General features: G+C 39.8%; 1 protein-coding gene across 5 annotated transcripts in view; it reads right to left on the bottom strand.

The window, feature by feature from the left end:
- Xrn1 (5'-3' exoribonuclease 1) overlaps positions 1-22,706 on the bottom strand; it is a 117,388-nt gene that overhangs the window by 24,859 nt on the left and 69,823 nt on the right. For all 5 annotated transcript variants that reach the window (XM_037207850.1, XM_028866012.2, XM_028866013.2 and 2 more), the window contains 7 exons: positions 20,067-20,156; positions 19,713-19,848; positions 14,274-14,330; positions 13,891-14,023; positions 9,979-10,048; positions 7,642-7,849; positions 5,719-5,814 (listed from right to left, as the gene is read on the bottom strand). In XM_037207850.1, coding sequence (XP_037063745.1) covers positions 5,719-5,814; positions 7,642-7,849; positions 9,979-10,048; positions 13,891-14,023; positions 14,274-14,330; positions 19,713-19,848; positions 20,067-20,156 — 790 coding nt within the window. The remainder of the gene's footprint in view (positions 1-5,718; positions 5,815-7,641; positions 7,850-9,978; positions 10,049-13,890; positions 14,024-14,273; positions 14,331-19,712; positions 19,849-20,066; positions 20,157-22,706) is intronic.

Here is a 22,706-nt window from a genome sequence, read left to right as displayed (position 1 = left end):
AAGGTTTCCTTTATTTTATGTGTATGGGTATTTTGCTTGCATTACGTCTGTGTACCATGTGTGTGCCTGGTGGTTAAGGAGGTCAGAAGAAGGCATCAGGTCCTGGAGTAGCATGGTTGTGAGCCACCATTCGGACGGACAATGGCAACCAAATCTAGGTTCTCTGTGAGAGCAGTAAGTGTTCTTAACTGCCGAGCTATCTCTCCACGCCCCCTAGAAACGCCTCTAAAAATTTCTCTAGATTTGCTTCCAAACAAACTCCCTTTCAGTTTAAGTGGGGATAAGGAACGAGCTGGTTAACAGAAGGAAATGGTTGACAGGAAAGCTAAGGAATGGGGACATGTGGATTCACCTGCAGGATTCTCTTGATTTCTTAATGTTAAAGATTTTTCCAGTAAAAAGTTTTAAGATTAATAATTTTTCTTGTATTTTGTGAAAGCTGAAGATATTAACTCATTTATATTCTTTTCTATGTTCCTTCTCCAATAACTGATTTTAAAATTAATATTTATATTGCCAAATGAAACACATCTTTGCAGCAAGATTGATCACAAAGCCATAGTAATTAAGATACTTTATAAATAGGCATGATAGCAAAATGACATGACTAAGCTTCACATAAACATTTTACAAGATCATTTTTATTGTGTGTGTGTGTGTGTGTGTGTGTGTGTGTGTGCGCGCGCACACGTGATTACACACTGATGCCTTTCTCAATCACTTCACCTAACTTTTTGACAAGGTCTCTCATTAAAACTGGAGTTCACCCTTTCACTAGACTTGACTGGCCAGCAAACCCCTCGGATCTGCCTGTCTTCACATCCCCAGTCTTGTGGCTACAGACATGTGACATTATGCCTGGCTTTTACTGAGTGTTGGGGATCCAAATTCATGTCCAACTACTTTACCCATTGAGCCAACTCTCCAATCTTAAGATCCTTTGTTTTTTGAAAGGAAGAGAAAGCCTGGGGGCAAAAGAGACAACTTGCTCTAGCTGAATCTGCAAGAGGAAGTAAAAGCGAAGGCTGGGGAGCTTTAATACAAAGTAATTTTCATCATTTTTCTCTTGGCAAGTCCTATTTATTTTCAATTCTGGGCACATACAAATTCACATTGGATACGAACACACATCATAGCCTAGTGGCCACTGAGCTTGTCCCAAAACACTTGTGATATAGGATGGAGTTGGGGGGAAAACCTCCAGTGATCTCAGTCAGGGCTCTTCATGACCAGTCACATGGCATGAGCTTCTACCATCAGAGCAAGATGGGTAGAAGAGCTTTTGGGAACAGCAGTACTTTCTGAGGGGTTTGGGGTCTGAGAAAGGGAATTAGAACATAAGGATCAATAGATAAGCACGAATAAATATTATGTGCCTACTACTGCCAGGCATATTAAATGTATTTTGCTTCTATTAACTCAGTATCAGTATAGTAATGCTACCATCATAATAATGTTATGGCATATTTTTACTTTGTTTTACATATAAATAAACTGAAGTCCAAAGTGATAATTTCATTGAAGAATTACTGATTTTTGAGCTCAAACTCCAAAATTTAAGTTTAAAGTACTTCAAAGAACAGATATATAATTCTAAATTGAAAGCAAACACTATAGTTGTAAATAGTTCTTTGGGTCATTCTTTAATGAAAACAAAGCACAAACCTTACTATTTATGTGTGTGTGTGTGCATGTGCTGGAGTTATGGGTGGGTGTGAGCTGCCTGACATGGGAACCAAACTTGAGTGCTTTGCAATTAGAAGTACCTACCACTCTTAACTGTGAAGCCATCACTCCAGCACCCTGTTTGATGTCTCTATAAAAACATTTGCGTTGGGCACACTGCTATGTATTACTAAGGAATGCCTGGATTTTTCTTTTCTTTTTTTTTTTAACTCTTGGTGAGTTCTCTAGAATTTGCTTAGGTTCAGCTTCCTCCTCCTCCTATTGTTGGTTTTTTGAGACAGGGTTTCTCTGTGTAGTCCTGGCTGCCCTTGAATTCACTCTGTATACCAGGGTGGCCTCGAACTCAGAGACCTGCCTGTCTCTACCTCCAAAGTGCTAGTATCAAAGGCATGTACCAAAATGCCTAACCATGCTCAGCTTCTTAATACTTCATGAGTTTAAAAGTATTGATTTAAGTAGCTTACAATTCTTATACAGGAGATAGACAAAACATGGCTGTGTTCAACTGAAATAAGCTGTATCTGATAACAGAAATGACATGCAGATTATGAAACAATGTATCTCATGAGTCTCAAGGAAGGAACAGACCTTGATCCAGATCTAGAAGGATTTAGCAGTAAAGGAAGAAAGCATACTCTAAGTAGAAAGAATAAAAAGAACATATAATCCCAAATGGAAATCGTTTGTGGGAAATGGAAAGTAAAAAGCACTATCTGAAAACATTATTTTATCAAATAGTTGGACATATTTTATGTGAATTAGTATGGTTCTTGGACTGGAGTTCCCAGAGGTTTCTGGTCTTAGAGAAAGAATTCAGAGAAAGACTGGGAAGAGACTCATCAATGACAGGCTTGTCAGAGCAAAGCACCAGCGTACTCTTCAGACACAGAGGGCAGGCAGGCTCAAGGGTCAGTGTGTGTCCTGATGGTCTCTGGAACCTGGGTTTTTCTTAGGGTCTTGTTCATTATCATAGATCTTTCCATACATCTAGCAGGGAACTGTTTTGATCTTGAATGGCTCCACAAAGACTGTCATACCACATGGTTAGGTGCACTGCAATGAGTCACAGATGTACTTTTAAAAGCCAATTTCAATGCCATTGTTTTTTGGCAAGTTTTAATAAGTCTCTACCCGTCTTTCTTATCAGTTATAGATTACAAAAGACCTTATGAGTGAGAGGACTCAGGCTGGAATCCAATGGTACTGAACAGGGAGCCCAATGCATTCAAAATTAATAGAGCGACAAATTGTTAGGGCTGGCAAAGGTATCAGCAGTCTCCAATGCCTTCATTTTATATGTGTGATCACAGCAGTCCAAAGAAGTACATTTGTGTAACTTGTATTATGAACCCACTACAATCTACTGCTACAGGGCATAAAGTGGTTTTCAACCCAGAAGATACTTTACCCAATTATGCCTGGAGGCCAATGCAGGTGAAAGGATCTTTAAGAAATATTAGGAAATATTATATACAAAGAACTCTAAGTGAAAGAGGTAACATGGAAGAGCATAGACTAGAGCTTAGGTTAGACCTGGGGAAAATAGTCTAAAGTCTACTGTGAGGACTGAGAAGTTACAAAAAGATAACAGGAAGAAGACAACAACTAAAATTTTCTTTTAGGGGTGACAGCATACCAAAGTAGCAGCAGAAAGCCAGTATGGACAGAAGGGGGACAGACAAGACTCAGTCAGATATGGGGGCGCCAAAAGTTCTTGATTCCAAGCTTTTTAGATTGACTACCAGGGCATCAATGGTGTTAGAAAAAGGGGTAGGAAGAGAGGCTTTAGATGAGGTTAATTCTGGGACATCTTGGGGTTGCTGCAACAGTGGAGTATCCATACACTCCTTCTCTACAGGCTGGCAATACTGGATTAACTACTTGATTGAGAGGTCTGAACCAGAGGTTATTATAGAACAGTTACACTTAACAAACAGGGAAGAGTTCAAGTCATTAGTCAGATGATAAGGCAAAAGGGAAAAGAAAACTTGTTCACTTCAGTGGAATAGTTTCTAGTCAAACGTTGGAAAAGCAAGAGGTAAAAAAGAGGGTAAAGGCAAGAATCAGGAAAATGTTTTCACTCACTCACTCACTCACTCACTCACCTACTCATTCATTTTAGGAAGCTGAGTTATGGAAGCTGGCCTTGGACTCCTGGGTTAAGTGATTCTTTTGTCTTAGCCTTCTGAGCTGCACAGAGTAGTTGGGACTACAAGTATGTGCTACCATGTACAGCTTGCTAACACTTCCTTTCAGAGCAAACTTCTTTGAGCACAGTATAGTGACACCTATAATCCCAACCCTTGGGAGGTAGAGACAGGGATCAGTAGCTTAAAAATGCCTGTAAAAGTCACCTATGTATGTCACTTTCAATTCTTCCTCTTTCTAATTTTAAAAAAGATATTATTATTTTTGTCTGTCTGTCTGTCCGTCCGTCCATCCATCCATCCAATATTTGCCACATGTGTCATGCCTGCAGAGGCCAGAAGAGGGCATCAGCCCCCCCCCCCCCCCCCCCCCCCCCCCCCCCCCCCCCCCGCTTAACATGATCAAGGCAACTCTTTTTTTTTTTTTTTTTTAGTTTATTTGAGACAGAGTTTCTCTGTGTAGTTTTGGTGTCTGTCCTGGATCTCACTCTGTAGACCAGGGTGGCCTCGAACTCACAGAGATCCGCCTGGCTCTGCCTCCCGAGTGCTGGGACTAAAGGCGTGCGCCACCACCGCCCGGCCCAAAGCAACTCTTTTAAAGGAGTATTTAATTGGGGGCTGGCTTACAATTTCAGAGGTTTAATCCATTATCGCCATGGCCGGGAGTATAGCAGTACATATACTGCTAGAACAGTAACTGAGAGCTACATCCTGATCCACATGTGGAGAGAGAGAAAGAGACAAAAAAACCCACTGGGCCAGGTGTGGGCTTTTGAAAACCTCAAAACTCATTCCCAGCGACACAGCGACACACTTCCTCCAAGGTCACACCTCTGAATCCTTCTAATCCTATCAATGAGTTCCAACAGCTGGTTACTAAGCATTCAAATATACGAGCCTATGGGGGCCAATCTTATGCAAACCACCACACTGAGCAATTTTCTCAAGCTAATGAAATTTTTTTGTTTTATAATTGAGATAAAGTTTCAGAATAGCCTAGGCTAACCTCAAATTCCCTATGTAACTGATCTAACTGCTCTTCAGCTTGAGTGTTGGGATAACAGGCATACACCACTATGAGTGGTGAAGTTCACTCTTTTGTGTGTATGTGTGTACAGACATTCATGCGTGTGTGTGCACATAAGAATGGGTGCTGGTTCACGTGCATGTGTGTACCAGGTATTTTGCTCACCACTTTATTTTTTGAGCCAGGGTCTTTGGTTGACCCTGAGTTCACTCACCTGGCCTGGCTGATGAGCCAGCCCCAGGGATGCCCCTATACCTGGCTCTGAGCACTGGAATTGAGAGTCACTGGTGTGCTGCACCTAGCTCTTCCATGTGCTGCTGAGGGCTGAACTTGGGGCCTAATGATTTCATAGCAAGCACTTTACCAACAAAGCCAAAGCCAACTTCCCAATGTCTCTTTTCGTTTTCATTTCTTGGTCTGAGTTTCTACTCTCTAAGCATTGCTTCTTTCTTTCTTTCTTTTTTTTTTTGAAGTGCCAGGTTAAACTCATGGAAGATAAGGAAGCTCTGTATCATTGCCTATAGTCTCAAACCTCTTCTTAATCTCTGTAAATGTTTGCTCACTACCAGCATAACATTGTCTATTCAATTGGGAAAATATAAATTAATGAATGCCACTAAGGCCTTTATTAAATTCAAAATGCAATTATTACAATTTTCTGATTATGCCAAAATTATGCCAAAACCGATTTCAAAGAAGTTATATTCCCACTTACTGGCCCAAATGTATGTATGCTTAAAAGGAATTACGAAAATTTATGATTGAAACTGTCATGAAATTTGGAGGGAAATATATCATTGCAAATGAAAAGAAAAGTTTTTTTCTTTAAACTAACTGTCTATAAAACAGAATGCTAACCTTTTCTTGTACCGTTGTCTGAAAGTGTTGAATTTTTCCAGATCCCTGTAGAGATTGCCAAATGTTGCAAAATTCATCATCACCTTTTGTAGGTACCTAGCAAATAAACAAAAATTTATATAAAATATGATATTAAAAATAAAACTGTTTATTGAAATTATTGAGTGATTAAATAAGACACTTAACGTTCACTATTTGAACGTCCCAGTTTCCCTGCTCTGAAGCTGAGCAGAGTCATTGCTAAAGCACTGGACTGGAATGTAGCCAGTCTTCATAAACACATGGTTCTAAATCGTTCTACTGAAAAGTCCTGAAGCCCAAGCCAACCATGCTATAAAGATGATACATAGAGGCGGAGGTAGAAAGGTCAGGAGTCTCAGGCCAGTCTTGGCTATGTAACAAATCTGACATCAACCTGGGCTTCCGTGAGAGCCTGTCTCAAACTTCCCTTCAAAGGATGATAAACCATATCCCCACCAACAGACTCATTTTTTTTTCTAATGTGCTAACCTATTAACTTATTCAACCTTTCACTTAAAGAATTTATTTAAAAACCTTCACCTTCACCTTTGGGCACACACCTAGAATCCCAGTACTGGGAGGTGTAGGCAAGAACACCAACTCCAGGCTAGACCACCCAGTGAGAACCTGCCTAAAAGTAAACAAATACATCTCCATCTTACACAGAAATAATCTAATAACTTTAAAAACTAGCTACAGAAGGTAAATGGTTTCCTGCAGATTAAGACTGGAAAAACCATGCACCAAAACTTAACACTGGGCCAGTAGAGGTGGTGCTTGCCTTTAGGAGGTAGAAGCAGAGGCAGGCGGAGCTCTCAGAGTTCAGCCTGACCTGGCCTATATAGCAAGTTTCAGGCCAGCCTAGCTGCATAGTGAGACCCTGTTCAAAAGAAACAAATCCCCAAAGAAGAAAAACTTAATTGTGTTTACTTGTGTAATTGGAGAGAATTTTGCTTGTGTTTATTAACATTTAATTACCTGTTTTTTCAAACTGCTTTATAATAAACATATCTCAATTTTGCAATGATAAATCATACATGGCATTTGTGCTAAAAAATATGACTAAGCCTAAGACTTGGAATCATGGAATTAAAACTGTCTCACAGACAATAACCCAATTTTGATGCTCAGAAAGATGAAGAACAAGATCATGAAATGCACGGCAAGAATTTGAAACTTGTTTCTTGTTAGATTTGCACAGGAGGCCTTACTCTCACATAGTGGAGGATGAGCTCAAACTTCTGAGCGCCCTGCCTCCAACTCCCAAGTACTAGGATTATAGGTTTTTTAAAATTAAAACTTGTTTTTGATGAGTATGACATAATCATCTCCCCATTATGGTTCAAATTTATTGTCATTCCTAAAGGTATCATAAGACATTTAGATTACATAAGAATTTAAGTGTTGGGCTAGTCAGTTTTATGTCAATGGAAAAGATGGAGTCATTTGGGAAGAGGGACTCTCAACTGGGAAAATGTCTGGAGGCAAGTCTGTAGTGCATTTTCCTGACTGATGATTGATGTGGGAGGGCCCAGCTTACTGTGGGCAGTATCACCCTTGGGCTGGTGGTCCAGGGTCCTATAAGAAAGCAAACTGAGCCAGGTGGTGGTGGCACACATATTTAATCCCAGCACTCAGGAGGAAGAGGCAGGTGGATCTCTGTGAGTTCGAGGCCACACTGGTCTACAGAGCTAGTTCTAGGATAGCCAGGGCTACACAGAGAAATCCTGTCTCAGAAAAATAAAACAAAGCAAAAATAAAAACTGTATCTTTACATCAGGCTCTGTACCAATTTTTTTTTAAATCAAGAAAGAAAACTCAATCAAATCAAGTTTCCACTGAGGAGTTCTCTATGATTTTTGATTTGCAAAGAGAGTGGAGAGAAATAAATAAGAAACTTACTTGAGTGGGGACAAAAAGTGACTGAGGAGAATGGTTGAGTCCTCCCAGGTGCCCAGATGAAACTGATGAATTTGCGCTGCAATAATTCACAGCTGGTTGTGGTTTCACAATGGCTGTCAACTTCTGATTTCCAGTTTCAGATCGACTCCCATGAGAAAGGTTCACCAAGGCACTTGTTGGCAGTCGGTAACCCCTACCTGGTGAGCACCTGTGATTAAAAAGTTAGTTTAGTGGTGGGTCTGGTACATGCCTATAGTGCTTGCGGTTGACAGCCAGGAGTAGGAAGATCAGGGATTCTAAGTCATCCTCAGATACATAGGTGTTCAAGGCTGCCAGCACTACAGAGTAAGACCTTTCCTCAAAAAATGGGGAAGAAAAGCAAAAGCAAAAGAAATTTGGAAATGTAGTTCAGGGTTGGATCTCTGCACTTGAGAAAAGGGGACGGGTGAGTCTTTTGTTAACTGTTTCAACTCTGTTACCTAATACTTTTCCTTCTTTCAAAATACTATCTTCTTTTATTGAAGGACACTGAAAAAGTGGAGTTCCTTTATGAGTTTCTTTTCTTTTCTTTTTTTTTTGGTTTTTCGAGACAGGGTTTCTCTGTGTAGCTTTGCGCCTTTCCTGGAACTCGCTTTGGAGACCAGGCTGGCCTTGAACTCACAGAGATCCACCTGCCTCTGCCTCCCGAGTGCTGGGATGAAAGGCGTGCGCCACCACCACCCGGCCTAGATTCTGCATTATAAAAGTGAATATGCATGCAGGGATTGTTCACACACCTCTCTATCAGATGCCCTTAACCAGGACTAGGAGAAAAAGATACCAAGAAAACAACAACAACAATAACAACAACAACGACAAACCAAGCCAGGCTTGGTGCTGCATGCCTGTAATCACATCACCAGAGAGGCTGAGGCAGGGTATCAGGTGCACAAAGCCAGCCCTGGCTACATTTCAAGTTTGAAATTAGTCTGCCTAGATGAAATCTTTTGTTAAAGAAATTAAAACAATGAAAAAGAAATCAAAACCCAAAGCCTAAAACATACAGGTGTATTTTGACAGTGTTCTTGCACATGGCTGTCTGTCATTCCTGCATTTGGAATGTAAAGGAAGGAAGATCTTACGTTTAAGGACAACTTTGACCAAGATCTTGTCTCAAAACACACATAAAAGAAAACAAAAAGTCATGAAATACATATACTAAATATATATGCACTTATTGTGCAAAGCGGAGTTACAACCAAACAATTGAATAAGAGACCCAAATTCTGTTGCCGCAGTTGAAGAGTACAAACTGGAAGGTCTTAGAGGAAGAAACACATTCAAGTTTCAAAGCAATAGAAGTTTTATATTATTACTTAGTGTGCACAGGGGTCAGAGAACAACTTGATGCAATCAGTTCTTTCCTTCCTTCACCTCTCTGTGTCCTGGGGCTAGCCCTCATTGCCAGGTTTGGGCAGCAATCTCCTACCCCTGCTGCACCATCTACCTGACCCAATAATGGCATCGTTAGAAATTATTCAGTATAGACTTCAGATTGTATGTCAGGAGGCTAAACAAGAGGAGTCTTAAAATTATAACTACCCACTAACCAAAACACAGACACAAAGGAAATTAAGGTCACGTCAGCTTTGCAGTTAAATTAAGAAAGAAAACCTGGAAAAGGATCCTACTTCTTCCTTCCAACATTCTAGTAATCTTTATTACAAAGCTGAAGTGAGAAAGTTCATCCTATTATCTCCTGTAACTTTAAACTTTGTAATTTGTCAACTTAAGCTTCGTATTAGAGCTTCCTCAAAGTGACTTCATCTTCATTTGTTTTGAAATAAAAGCAACTCAGCTCTACTGCTACACCTGATAACTTTCAGTTATTGCCTTTCCCCTTCAGAATCAAATTTCCTGTCTCCCTTACTATAGAGCCATTCACTCCCCGGGCCACTTCAACCTGGCTAAGCACCTACAACTGCACTACATTAGACAGTAAAGACTGACAGGTCACTGAATTCAGCTGGCTCTATTCAAGTCACTTAACTAGGACATATTCTTTGTTGCATGTTCGAGCCTGTCTTCCTGAGTACTTTTCACTCTATTCTTCTATCTTTGCCCAGTTAACCACTATTCATGTACTTGTCACATTTTAATGAAATAATACAGTCAGGTGCTGAATCTCCTTTGCTCAAATGGAAACTCTAGAGGGTAGACAAAATGTCTGTCTTACTGTTGTAACAGTGGGAGCAACTATGGTGTCAAACTGTGGGCAAACAAGTAAAAATAACACAAAGTCAGAGAGAGGCTGCATGGACTATTCACAAAGCACAGTTATTATTTGGAAATACAAACCTTATTGTTAAGCCTCCAGGAAATTCCTCATCAAACAATACTTCAAATAGTACATCAGCTTCTCTACTAGCTGTTAAAGATGAAAAGAGGGAGTCAGACTGATAAACCATATGAGAAGTCAGTAATTTTTTTTTTTTTTTTGGTTTTTCAAGACAGGGTTTCTCTGTGTAGCTTTGCACCTTTCCTGGATCTCACTCTATAGACCAGGCTGGCCTTGAACTCACAGAGATCCGCCTGGCTCTGCCTCCCGAGTGCTGGGATTAAAGGCATGCGCCACCACCGCCGGCTGAGAAGCCAGTAAGTTTTTTTTTTTTTTTTTTTTTTTTAAAGATTTATTTATTTATTATGTATACAGTGTTCTGCCTGCACATATCCCTGAAGGCCAGAAGAGGGCACCAGATCTCATTACAGATGGCTGTGAGCCACCATGTGGTTGCTGGGAATTGAACTCAGGACCTTTGGAAGAACAAGCAGTGCTCTTAATCTCTGAGCCATCTCTCCAGCCCCGCCAGTAAGTTTTTAAGAGTGCTCAGAGCACTTGTTTTATTTTAAAAGTTCACACACACACAAAACCATTTGAAATATGAAGAATGACATAACAACACACTGACTGTCATCCAAAGCAAGAAACAACACAAATGCCTTAGAAGACCATTGTGTCCTTATTTCTGAAAAGGCAACCACAACCTTTACCTTGGCAGTTTGGTTTCCTATATATATCTTTACACTTTTACTATCTTTGGACATATCTGAAATAATGTATAGTAGTGTTTTGAAAGTTCTAAGCAATATATATATATATATATACATATGTATATATGTATATGTGTATATATATATGATAGAGAATATACTCTTGTAACACACTTGTATTTGTTTCAAAATTATGAGATTCATTCCTATTTCCTGAATATACCTCAGTATTTCTTGTATTCTATCTATGATTATACCATCACTGATCTGTTTTCTCTGCTAATGGACACAGTTTATAATTTTTGCTATTATAAAAATGCTAGCCGGGCGGTGGTGGCACATGCCTTTAATCCCAGCACTCGGGAGGCAGAGGCAGGGGATCTCTGTGAGTTCAAGGCCAGCCTGGTCTCCAAAGCGAGTTCCAGGAAAGGCGCAAAGCTACACAGAGAAACCCTGTCTCGAAAAACCAAAAAAAAAAAAAAAAAAAAAAAAAAAAAAAAGCTATTATGAATATCACATAAATGTGTCCTTTATGTAGTAGGCTAATCCTTCCCTAGAAGTGAAGTTACTAAGTATTAGGGAATGCATTTAAGACTTTTTGAATTAAAGTTGGCACATAACTATTACATATTTAAACTATGTAATGCAGTAAATTTTACCATACGTAATTAAAGAAGCCACAATAAGTGAGATAGTTATTCTCAAAATCTTCTGTGTTATTTTGTTATGCACACTTTATTGATCAGAAAACTATTAAAACACTGTCATCACAGACTAGTGCATATATCTAAAATTTTATTTAAATAAGATTATATAGCTTATATTTTTTTTTGTTTGGCTTCTCTCAACACAATCATTTTGAGAGCCATCCATTTTGAATGTACCATTTTTTTTCTCTTTTTATTATTGAGGAGCATTTCATTATACAGCATCCAGTTTATTCATTCACTTACTGGCAAGCATTTGGATTTTTCTAATTTTTGGTTATCACACAAGGCTTGGTGTAAATTTAAGTCTTCTTTTCTCCTGGGTTGGTATCTAGGAATGGAATGACTGAGCAGATGGCATATGTTCACATTTTAAGAACTTATCATAGCTGGTGAAATGACCTGAGTACAATCCTCCGGACTCAAATGGTAGAAAGAGGGGATGTTTCCTGCCAACTGTCCTCTGATCTCCATATACACACACTGTGGCACCCATGTGAGCATACACACATCCCCCTCCACATACACACCCTGACACACATAAAGAAAAAGAAAAGGGGGCTGGAGAGATGGCTCAGAGGTTAAGAGCACTGGCTGCTCTTCCAGAGGTCCTGAGTTCAATTCCCAGCAACCACATGGTGGCTCACAATCATCTACAATGAGATCTGGTGCCCTCTTCTGGCCTGCAGGCATACATGTAGGCAGAACACTGTATACATAATAAATAAATAAATCTAAAAAAAGAAAAGAAAAGAAAAAGAGAAAAGAATTTATTAGAATACCTATAATGCTAGCACTTGGGAGACTGAGGCAGGAGGAGGCTGAGTTTGAGATTGGCCTGTGCAACATACTATGTTCCAGGATAGTCTTGGCTGCATAGCAAGGCCATGCCACAAACAAAGCCAGACTTGGCAGTGCACAAACAAATTTCAACACTTGGTATGTGAATGGAGAAAGACCATGAGTTTGAGGTTAGCCTGGACTATGAAGAGACTGTGTCAAAAATAAAAATATCTGTCTTCAATTAAAAAAGAAAACATATCAAACTACTTCCGAAGTGGCTGTATCCAGATTCTCACTGACAATCTAGGAGAGTTCTAGTCACTCCATGGCACTGCTGGCACCTGCACACTGCCTTATTTCCTTTCTTTCCATCCTTCCTTTCTCTTCTAGGTAAAGTCTGATGTAGCCCAGGCTGTCTTTGAACTCACCATGTAGCCAGGGATGACCTTGAACTTCTGTTCCCACTGCCTCTGCCTCTGTGTTTGCCTGTGGTGCTAGAGCCTGAACCCAGGCTTTGCCGCATGCTAGGCGGGCAATCTACCAACTGAGCTGCACCACCAACCCCCTTTCCATTTGAGTCAATCTAGTTGGTGTATGGCGGTATCTTTTTCCCTGTATATTTCTCCACCTCTGTAAAATATCACTCAGTTATTATGCTTATTTAAAGAGAGCAGTTGAGGGATGGTCGGTGTCAAAGGCACTTGCCAACAAGCCACATGAGGGAAGGCAAGAACTGACACCCCCCCCACCCCCGCACCTTGTCTCCTCACCTCCACACGCACCCATACACAATGTACACTTGGGAGCAAGCCAGTAAGGTCCTCCACGGCTTCTGCCTCCAGGTTCCTACCTGGTTTGAGTTCCTGTCCTCTATTCCCTCTGTGGAGTACAACTTGGGCAAATAAACCCATTCCTCTCCATGTTGCTCATGGAGATGTTCCTCTCTCATGATGGCCATGGTGTTCATCACAGCAATAGAAACCCTAACTAAGACACCTAAGTTTTTATGAGTTCTTGGGATGAACTTGGGTCCTTATTTTATTAGCAAACACTTACAGACGATTTCTTTATCCCTATTTTCTTATTTTTTCAGACAAATTTTTTCAGTCTCACTCTGTAGCCTAGACTGGCCTGGAATTTTCTAGGTGTCCAAGGTTAGCCTTGGACTTGTGGTAATCCTACTGCTTTAGCTTCCCAGGTGTTGTGACTACAAGTGCAGACTCCCACATAAGCTAGTTGGATTCCTAAAAGTCACATTAATATGTACAATCCTCTAAAGTCTTCTCACTGTAAACAACATAGTGTTTATTTTGAAAGATTTCTAGATTATCAGGCTTACTTGAACCTATAGATTATAATGCAAATTAAGGTAAAACTATGAATAAGATCTGTCAAAAGTTTACGAAGTGATGAAAATTCCCTTTTAGTTTCATAAAAATTAAGTATATCCTCTAAGACCTTATTTAATTTTAGTGTGATATACATAAACTACCAAGTTATTAATAGTTCTTCTCAATTTCCCCTCCATTCACCCACTTCTCAGATGATGATGTGAAACAGAAAAAGAGAATTTTCTTTGGAAAGTACAATCAAAAGGTAAAAACACTCAAAACATAAAGGATTTAGCCTTTTCTCTGATTTATTTTCTGCTTAGAGGCACACAATATACAAAACTATGTTCTACTTCACAATGTGAATGCACTGAAGACATCAAGTTCTGAAGCCTTACCCCCTTTAATTCCAATGATGGTGCCTCGGAGGCCAACTGGTACTGAGAAGTTCTCTCTGACGTTCACAACGCGATCAAACAGACGGAACTCAGCATCCCGATCAGGGACGACCCCATGTTGCTGCTCTAATGGCTGAAAAGAAGAGAGCATGTATTCTAAGGAGAGAGCTCCTCCTCACACTGGAAACCGTGTTTGTTGGTGGAGGCATGGTCTCATGCAGCCCACACTGAGTGCAGACTTCTCCTACAGCCTCAGCCATCCTCTAGAAGAACTGTCTTCTGAGTGGTGGCATTACAGGCATGCCACCATGCAGGCTTGAGACAATTCCTGTCCCATGTTTTCAAAGGAAAACAGTAACTTTCAATTCCCTACAGATACTTACTCTGTACAGCAGATGGGGCTTCACCGTTACTCGTACTTTCTTATTATTCTTTCTTTGCTGAAGAAAAAATCCAAATAGAAAATTATAAAACCATTCAACAGTTTCAACATGTATGTATTTTATAAAGCCAAATAAAGGTATTACATTTGAAGAATGCCTAAAGTTTTGCACTCGCAGGAGTGAAATACATATTTATAAGATGAATATAGCCTAAACTCTTCAATTGTGTTATTTTAGGTAGTGTGTGTGCAGCTGGCTCTCCCTTTACCTTTAGGAAGAGCCCAGAGAGCAAGCGCATACCATGGGTGCCAAGCGCTTTTCACCTGTTAAGCCATTTTGCTGGCCCTAAGTTTTTTGAAGTAGGTCTCACCATGTAGACCTGGTTGTCCTGGAACCTGCTATGTGAACCAGGCTGGCCTTGAACTCACAGAGATCCACCTGACTCTGCCTCCCAAATGTTGAGATTAAAGGCACATGTCATGGCCCTAAATTCTTATTTATAAGTTTTAAAGTTAAATATTTAAATCATATTTATTTTTAATTCTATTTTTGTGTATTCGCGTGCATGTGCGTATGTGTCATGGTCTAGAATGGAGAGATGGGGACACCTTGAAGGAGCCTGCACTCTTCTCCCATCATGTGTCCTGGAGATTCAATCTCAGGTCACTGGGCTTGGGGATAAGTATTTCACGCACTGAGCCACCTCACTGGCCCCAGTAAACTGTTTTGAAGTATAGAACAGAAACATCCAAAGTTAGACGTACACTGAGGATTAATACTTTAGACTACTCAAGTGCAGTAGTGGGAAGGAGGATAATCAGATTAGTTTTTACAGCATGGGTAGGTGAGGAGGTCTAGGCAAAGTCTCCTCTTGCCCAGTGCTGGTGGTTAATTTCAGCTCCTCAGTGGTGCTAGGAAAGCACATGACTTGGAGCTGTATCAGCAGTCTTGCTGTGAGCACATCTAATGTGTAACTGGCAACCCAAGACACAAGCTTACTACGTAAAACCTAAGAAACTTACTTTTAATACAGAAGATTTTATATATTTTAAAGATTTATTATGTATAAAGTGTTCTGCCTGCAGGCCAGAAGAGGACACCAGATCTCATTATAGATGGTTGTGAGTTACCAGGTGGCTGCAGGCACTTGAACTCAGGACCTCTGGAAGAGCAGTCAGTGCTCTTACCTGCTGAGCAGAATCTCCAGCCTGGAAGATTACATTTTGTTTTGAACTTTATACAATGTATTTTTTTTTCTAAGAAGAACTATAAAGAATAGTCAATAAAAGTTTTTTTGAGATAAGGTTTCACTGTAACACAGGTATCCTCGGATTAACGATGATTTCCCTGCCTCAGCCTTCTGAGTGTCGGTACTACAGGCCCCAGTCATCATGCTATGCTAAGGAAGATTTATACTAAAGAGAAAAAAGGATGAAGCATTTGTCTACAAAAACATTATCTGGGGCATGTGAGTGTATACTCAGGTCTTAACCTTAGACCAAGTGACTCAGAACCAGGTGGTTGCTTTTTTATGTTTGCTGAAACAGACGAGAATTTATTCTGTCATTTTAAAAGAAAATATAAATCAAACCAAACCAACTAAAACTAAAAAACCCAACCAACCAACTAATCACTAATACTCCCCCCAAACACTGAGAGGAAAGGGGAAGGGAGGAAGGGGTTGGGTTCCTAGGATCAAATGATTGTTAAATAAAGTCTTTTCTTTCTAACCTGTTAAAACAGACAGACTAACATAGCTAACACAGCCCATTTTTCAGTCTTTCAGGCAGGAGGGAAGAGAGTAAAGATGAAAAACTTGTGCTAGAAGAGTAAGCTAAACAGCGGGTAGGAGCTTGCAGTGAACCATTCTGGGAGCTATCCATAACGGTTCTGCTCCCAGGCTCTGACTGCAACACATCTGTGGTCACATCTGGCCATGAAGGAGGTTGGGAAGTACAGCCAGGGAAATGGACTCAGGTAAAAACTTGGACTCTGTTACAAAACAATAAAAAATAGGTTGATTTGGGATCTGAAACTGTGAGGTCCCCCATCTGTCCCTTTGCTGGTCCGCAGGCACACGCATTCCTATTTCCGTGTCTACAGTACATGCACTTCTCATCACCACATTTTCCTTTGACATATTCCTGAACACAGATCTCATATCCACAGCTCTTGCAGTCAAGTTTACAAGCATCTTCTAAAGGTCTAGTTATCTATAATTGTGACAACTTATAGTTAAAACTAACCTATTTCATACTGACAGAAAAGAAAAAATAGGTCATTAAACATTCTTTCTAAATATGATATCATGTTGTGTATAAGTATATGTAATTTTGCTTTTAAATTTTATTTTAAAATTAATTTAAAATAAGTTAATACTTTTTAAACATTAAACAAAAATGAACAGGAACTTTCCCAAGAGATGGAGAACAATAATTAAGTTCCTGGCCAGGAACAGTTACATCTAAGCAAGTGTCACTTCTCCGGCGTGGCTTTGCACTTTGGAGTGTGGCTTCTCACAGCATCCATTATGGCTCTGTCAGAACTACAAATGGAGTCCGGTGCAGCCTCTCCTCTGCTCAGAGCTCAGGGAACGAGCAACTGTTCTGAGGCTTGGCACAGGCCATCTTCTGCAGGTCAGAATCAAACACACCCAGCCTCTGGCTTTTCCTTTCAACAGAGTCTGGCTATTTTAGCCCTGACTGGCCTGGGACTTGCTAAGCATGGGCTGGGCTTACATTTATGACAGTCCTCCTGTAGCCACCTCCCCCGTGCTAGGATTACGGCTGTGCACCACCATATTTGGCTTTTCAGAACCAGTACTTCACTAGAGCCCATGGTCATTTACTTGTACCTTCAAGTTTAAGAACCACTGCTCTTGAGTGAAACCCAGAATGCTTAAAAGTGTTCTCCAGTGTGAGGACTACTGTCTAATAAGAGAACTCATTGTGTGTGTGTGTGTGTGTGTGTGTGTGTGTGTGTGTGTGTGTGTGTGGTGTTAAGGATCCAATCCAAACCTCAGACATGTAGGTAAGTGTTCTACTACTGAAGCACATCCTAGTCTAAAAGCTACTGATAAATTCATTTAATGATGGTCCTGCATTATAAAGAAGTTTGTATCATTTTCAGAATGTTGTATTTAGTTTTTTCTTTTTTCCTTATTACTCCAATAACACACCTAAACCCTAATTACACTCCTTTCACACATAAAACATTTAAATTCTTGTCTTACTTATATGCATGTTATAATAAAATAAAAACCATAATTTTGTATATGTATTTTATGCTTGCAAAATAAAAAATGAGTAAAAAAATTGTGTTGTGTGTGTATATATGGTGAATGTATATATGAGTATTTATGTGCTTACAGACACATGAGGCAGCTAGAGGAGGAGATCAGCTGTCCTCCTCTATCATGTTCTGTTTTAGACTTTTGAAATAGGGGCTCTTCCATGAACGTGAAACTTGCTGTTATCTTTCCAACTGCCACCCCCAACTAGACTGGCAGCTAGCATACCCCAGAAATCCTGTCTGCCTCCTAAACCCTCTGTTCCCCCCACACCTCCCAGGGAGTGCTGGGGTTACAAGCATGTACGGCCATGCCTGGCCTTCTATGTGATACAGGGTTTCTGAACTCAGGTCCTCAGGCTTATACAATGAGTACTCCCATCTCCCATAGCCAGCCATCCTCCTAGCCCCGTTTCTATTTTGGAGACAGGGTCTCATTCTAGCCCTGCTTGCCTCAGACTAGTGCAATCCTCCTATGACAGCCTCCTAAGTTCTGGGATCGCCAATGGGAACCACAGAACCCTTTGTATCCAAATGAGCTCACTGGCCCAAAAAAAGCTTTTAAATACTTATTTTAGTTTATGTATATAGATGTTTGCCTGCAGGTAGGTAAATACAACACATGCATGCAGTGTCTACAGAAGGCAGAAGGGGGAGTTGAATCCTCTGGAACTGAAGTTATAGATGGTTTTGAGCCACCATATGGGTGCTGGGAACTGAACCCAGGTCCTCTCCGAGAGCACTAAGTGCTCTTAGCCATGGAACTACCTTTCCAGTGCCTGGTGTGAATAATTAAACTCTTAGGGCTGAGGGTATTATCTCAGTGGTAATGTCCTTGCCTAATTCACAGTACTGAAAACAAAACATTACACAAAACAATTCTCTTGGCTGAGAGTCTATTAATTTTTCTTCAAAGAGAAAAAAGTCATGCAGTTGTGGTTTTCGTGGCTATCACCACAGAGTTTGAGTATATTTCATGAGTATCCAAACACTACCACCATCACCATTCAGAGCAGTGAACTCACTCTGCAGACCAGACTGGCCTTCACTCGGAGATCTGTCTCCTGAGTGCTGGATTAAAGGAGTGTGCCGCTACCACTAGTATATATAGGCTAATTTGTTTGTTTTTTGAAACAGGCTTGCTTTGTGCAGTCCTGGCTGTTCTGGAACTCACTCTGATTCTCCTGCCTTTACTTCTGGAGTACTGAGATTATGGGCATGCACTACCATACTTGGCCTGATGCGGTGCTGGGATAAGATCAGGGCTTTGTGTATCCTAGGAAAGCTCTATATCAACTAAGCCACATTCCCAGTCCTGAAGAGAACATGTTTTATTCCAGCTGATCTTACTGATGATCATAATTTATGAGGTAGGCATTATTTTATTACTGATTTACCAATGATGAAATGGAGGCATGAAAAAATGAAATATTAAAAAAGAATCATAAGTTCATGGTGGTAGGAATGGCTCTTGAACCCAAGCTTTAACTGATTTTGCTAGTAATTCAAAAAAGAGTGTATTATCAAGGCATCATTAAAAGGAATTAAAGTTTAAACAAATATCAACATAACCAATCTACTTCTAATGTACCATTTATTTAAAAAGGATAAAATAGGTTAAGTCAACTATCTAAGTTTGTTGTTTTGAAATAGCAGAATAGAAAAATAAGAGATCAGTGTGTGTGTCTGTGTGTGTGCATGTGCCCGGGTGAGTGCACACACCATGCAGCAAATGTGGAGGTCAGAGGACAACTTTCGGGAGTTGGTTGTCGTCTTCTACCATGTGCATCCTGGGACTGAACTCCCTTCATCAGGCACCTTTACCGATTGAGCCATCTCACTAGCTCTCAACTGTGTCATTAAAGAATGTAATTACAAGAGTGACCAAGAGGGAATCATCATCATTTCTCATTCACAAACTTTCCATTGTAATGAGAATCATAAAATTAGAAATATTACAAGGAAACAAAATTTAAAATTTATAGTTTTGGCACACTGAAGTGTATTTACGCATATTTGTTTAAATTTCCTAATCATTGCTGGAAATGCTACAGGATTATTCAGTATTAATGAGAATCATTAAGTACATACATTAGCTGGCCATTTTAACTTCAGCTCTCATCAGTAACCATGGTTACTAAAAGTTAGTACCTTGCACTTCTCAACTTCTTCCTCAATTTTTTCAACAATGGCTGCATCCAGAATGTGTAAGTCACAAGAAGAACGGGACAGTGTGCTGACAGGGTGTCCTTTGAGCCAAGTCATAATTTCTTGAACTTTTTCAGCACTACAACAAAAACAGCAGTAATTTTTCCACACTGATTAAAACTTTCTGAGGGTTTATATTAAGAATCTGATAAAAACTTTCTGGGAACTGTGAATTAACAGATTTAAGAAATTAAAGCAAAAATCAAACAATATAAAACAAAAGGTAACATTAGCTGAACTTTCAAACCTAGTTTTGAATTGAACTACGGGGTAATAAGTACCACAAATCTTGCTTACCCGTTCTCATTTTCTCCAGGCCAGATGTCATCTTCATAGAACACATCTTCTTGGCTGTTTTTGGCTATATAACTAAACAGTTCCGGTGCTCTAGTCAACAAAGAAATAAAATACTGCCTCAAAAATATGCAATTATCTACATATAAATTTCCTATTAAGTGATTTTGAATTCTAATGGGAACATGTGGAATATATTGAGGATTATTATAGTATTACTAAGGGGTAGTATTAATAAGGAATGAGACTAAAAGGCTTGATAGAGTATTCCTATAGCTCCAAGAAATTCCCATTGGCTGAGAATTAGTTCAATTGCTTAAAAAAAAAAAATCCATTTATGACTCTGATTCTTCTTTGATTAAAACATGAGGGATTAGATATATGAAAATAGTATTTGTGAGTTCACTTTTTTTTCCTTTTTTTGATACAGGGTTCCTATGTAACCCTGGCTAACTTTGAACTTATAATCCTCCTGCTCCAGCTTCCTCAGTGCTGATAATAACTGTGCTATAATAATATATAGGTTTTAAAAGTTAATTATCTAACAAAGCTGGAACATTTCATAATGTAGCAAATTATAACAGTTTATAAATTTCTTCTGATAGTCTTCAAAATTATGTTTCTTTTGGAATCATGTAGAACTCTCAGGTACATCCAAGCAGATTAAACAAATCTTTGGTCCTTCCTCAATTCACTAAAATAACAATAAAGTAGAAAACTGGACACAGACCAAAAAAGAGAAATGAAGAGAAATGGAATATGTAATGTCCTATGATGGGGAAACAAACGTTTAGAAATTAGACACTGGATGGATGAGATTCAGCTGAACTGATGGACAGGAATAAACAGAATAAACAAATAGGGCAAGTCATCGGAAGAAAGAGCAGCTGCCAATCACATAAAAGGTCACAACGCTTCTGGCCTAGTGTTTTATGAGCTGAACTAAAAGCGAGTTTCTTACTCCCAGTTCAGTTTCTCATGTGTGGACTGCTCTTTAGCTACGCACAATAAACTTACACAACTGAAAAAAAAAAAGGTACACAAAAAAATCTAACTTTTTTTTGGGAATCTGTAAACATTCAGGAATTACAGGCTTAAGACATATTTAATAGCATTTACATTGAAAATGTATACGGCAAGCAGTTGGAATAGTTGTTGACTTGCTACCACCCTTGCATAAATACCTGCAGTTATATTTTAGACAGGTTAGACAAGAAATACCCTAGCTTTGGTTACACCAGAGACAGAGAGCTGTGGGGGCAGGGATGGTGCAGCGGCAAAGGACAGGTGCCGAGCTGTATGTGGAAGTCATGCACATGTAGGTAGTATATAGCATGTCAGGAGCATCGTGTCTCTCGAAAGCAGACTCTGAGGAGACAGACCTGCAGTTTGTGGGGAGGGGAAAGGAAAACAAGCAGAAGCGGGCAATGGACACAGGAAAACGCTGAGCTGTGAACTGTTCTCAGTGAACTTCCTGGCCAGTCCCACAAAGATCTCAAACTGGGGTAGCCTTTCGAATTTGTCCTGGGCTGGGGCAAGTAGGTTGCCTTTGCTATTGTATCTCGACTACACCAGGCACTGTGTTGTGGAAAGGGAACATGACTTTAGGTGAGGTAGTTCTCTTTGTCCACAAAATCCAGAAGGTGGAGGGCTGTTAGCAGCATTACTACTACCAGGGGAAATTTTCCTTCAGTCTAAGAAAGATCTAGGGTGGGTGGGAAGTAATCACAGAATCCATGGGACAACAAAACCCATTTTACCTGGTTAATTTCCAGAATACTAGCAGTCAGTTTTGTTCCTTACATCCATCATGCAAGGAAAAGGCTAGAAGATACCTCTCTAGGAAAAATTAGCCAGTTAGAGAGAAGATATACATACAGGGTAATGAATATTAGAAGGTCATTTTTAGAAATATTAACGTCCCATGTGATAAGCCCCATCCAAGTACACTAAATTCCCAATAGGCTTTTTGGTAAATTCTTGTTAAATACAGACACCAAGAAGCACTAGAAAGTGGAGGAAAAAATTTCTAACATAAAAGGTGCAATAAATAAAATAGAGGAGAAAAAACAATTTGGAGAAAATGGAAATAAAGACATTTAGGTGGCTCACAACTGCCTGTAACTCCAGCTCCAGGGGATCTGATGCCTTCTTCTGGCCTCTGCAGGCACCCACAAACATGTGGTATATGCAGACACATTAAAAAAAGGACATTCCATTCATTTTATATATAGATATGATGAATGTATGTTGATGAATGCCTATAATAACAGCACTCAGGAGGCTGAGGCAGGAGAATTACAAATTTCAGGCCAGTCTGTATTCTTTTTGAGTTTGAGGCCAGCCTGGGGGAGGGGTGCCATACCTTGTTCTTAGAAAGAAAAACAAAAAAACAAAACCAACCAACCAACCATCCAACCAATGAAGAAGAAGATAAAACTGAAGATGTCTCCTCGAGTAGGACAGTACGGAAAAGGGATGAGAAGAAGAGAAGAGACAAAAGGATCGGTCCAGGAATCTCACAGAGGAAGAACAGAAAAAAGGTTGATTTTATGGTTATTAAAGAAACATCACAAGGCAGTGTCCCAGAATGTAAGGGTTATCAGTTCTAGGGGCTAACCAACAGAAGAGATGGGGAACAAA

This window comes from Peromyscus leucopus, chromosome 7 (genome assembly GCF_004664715.2).
Source record: "Peromyscus leucopus breed LL Stock chromosome 7, UCI_PerLeu_2.1, whole genome shotgun sequence".
Lineage (NCBI taxonomy): Eukaryota > Metazoa > Chordata > Mammalia > Rodentia > Cricetidae > Peromyscus > Peromyscus leucopus.
Note: the sequence above shows the minus strand (reverse complement) of the source record. Positions and strands in the feature narration are given on the sequence as shown.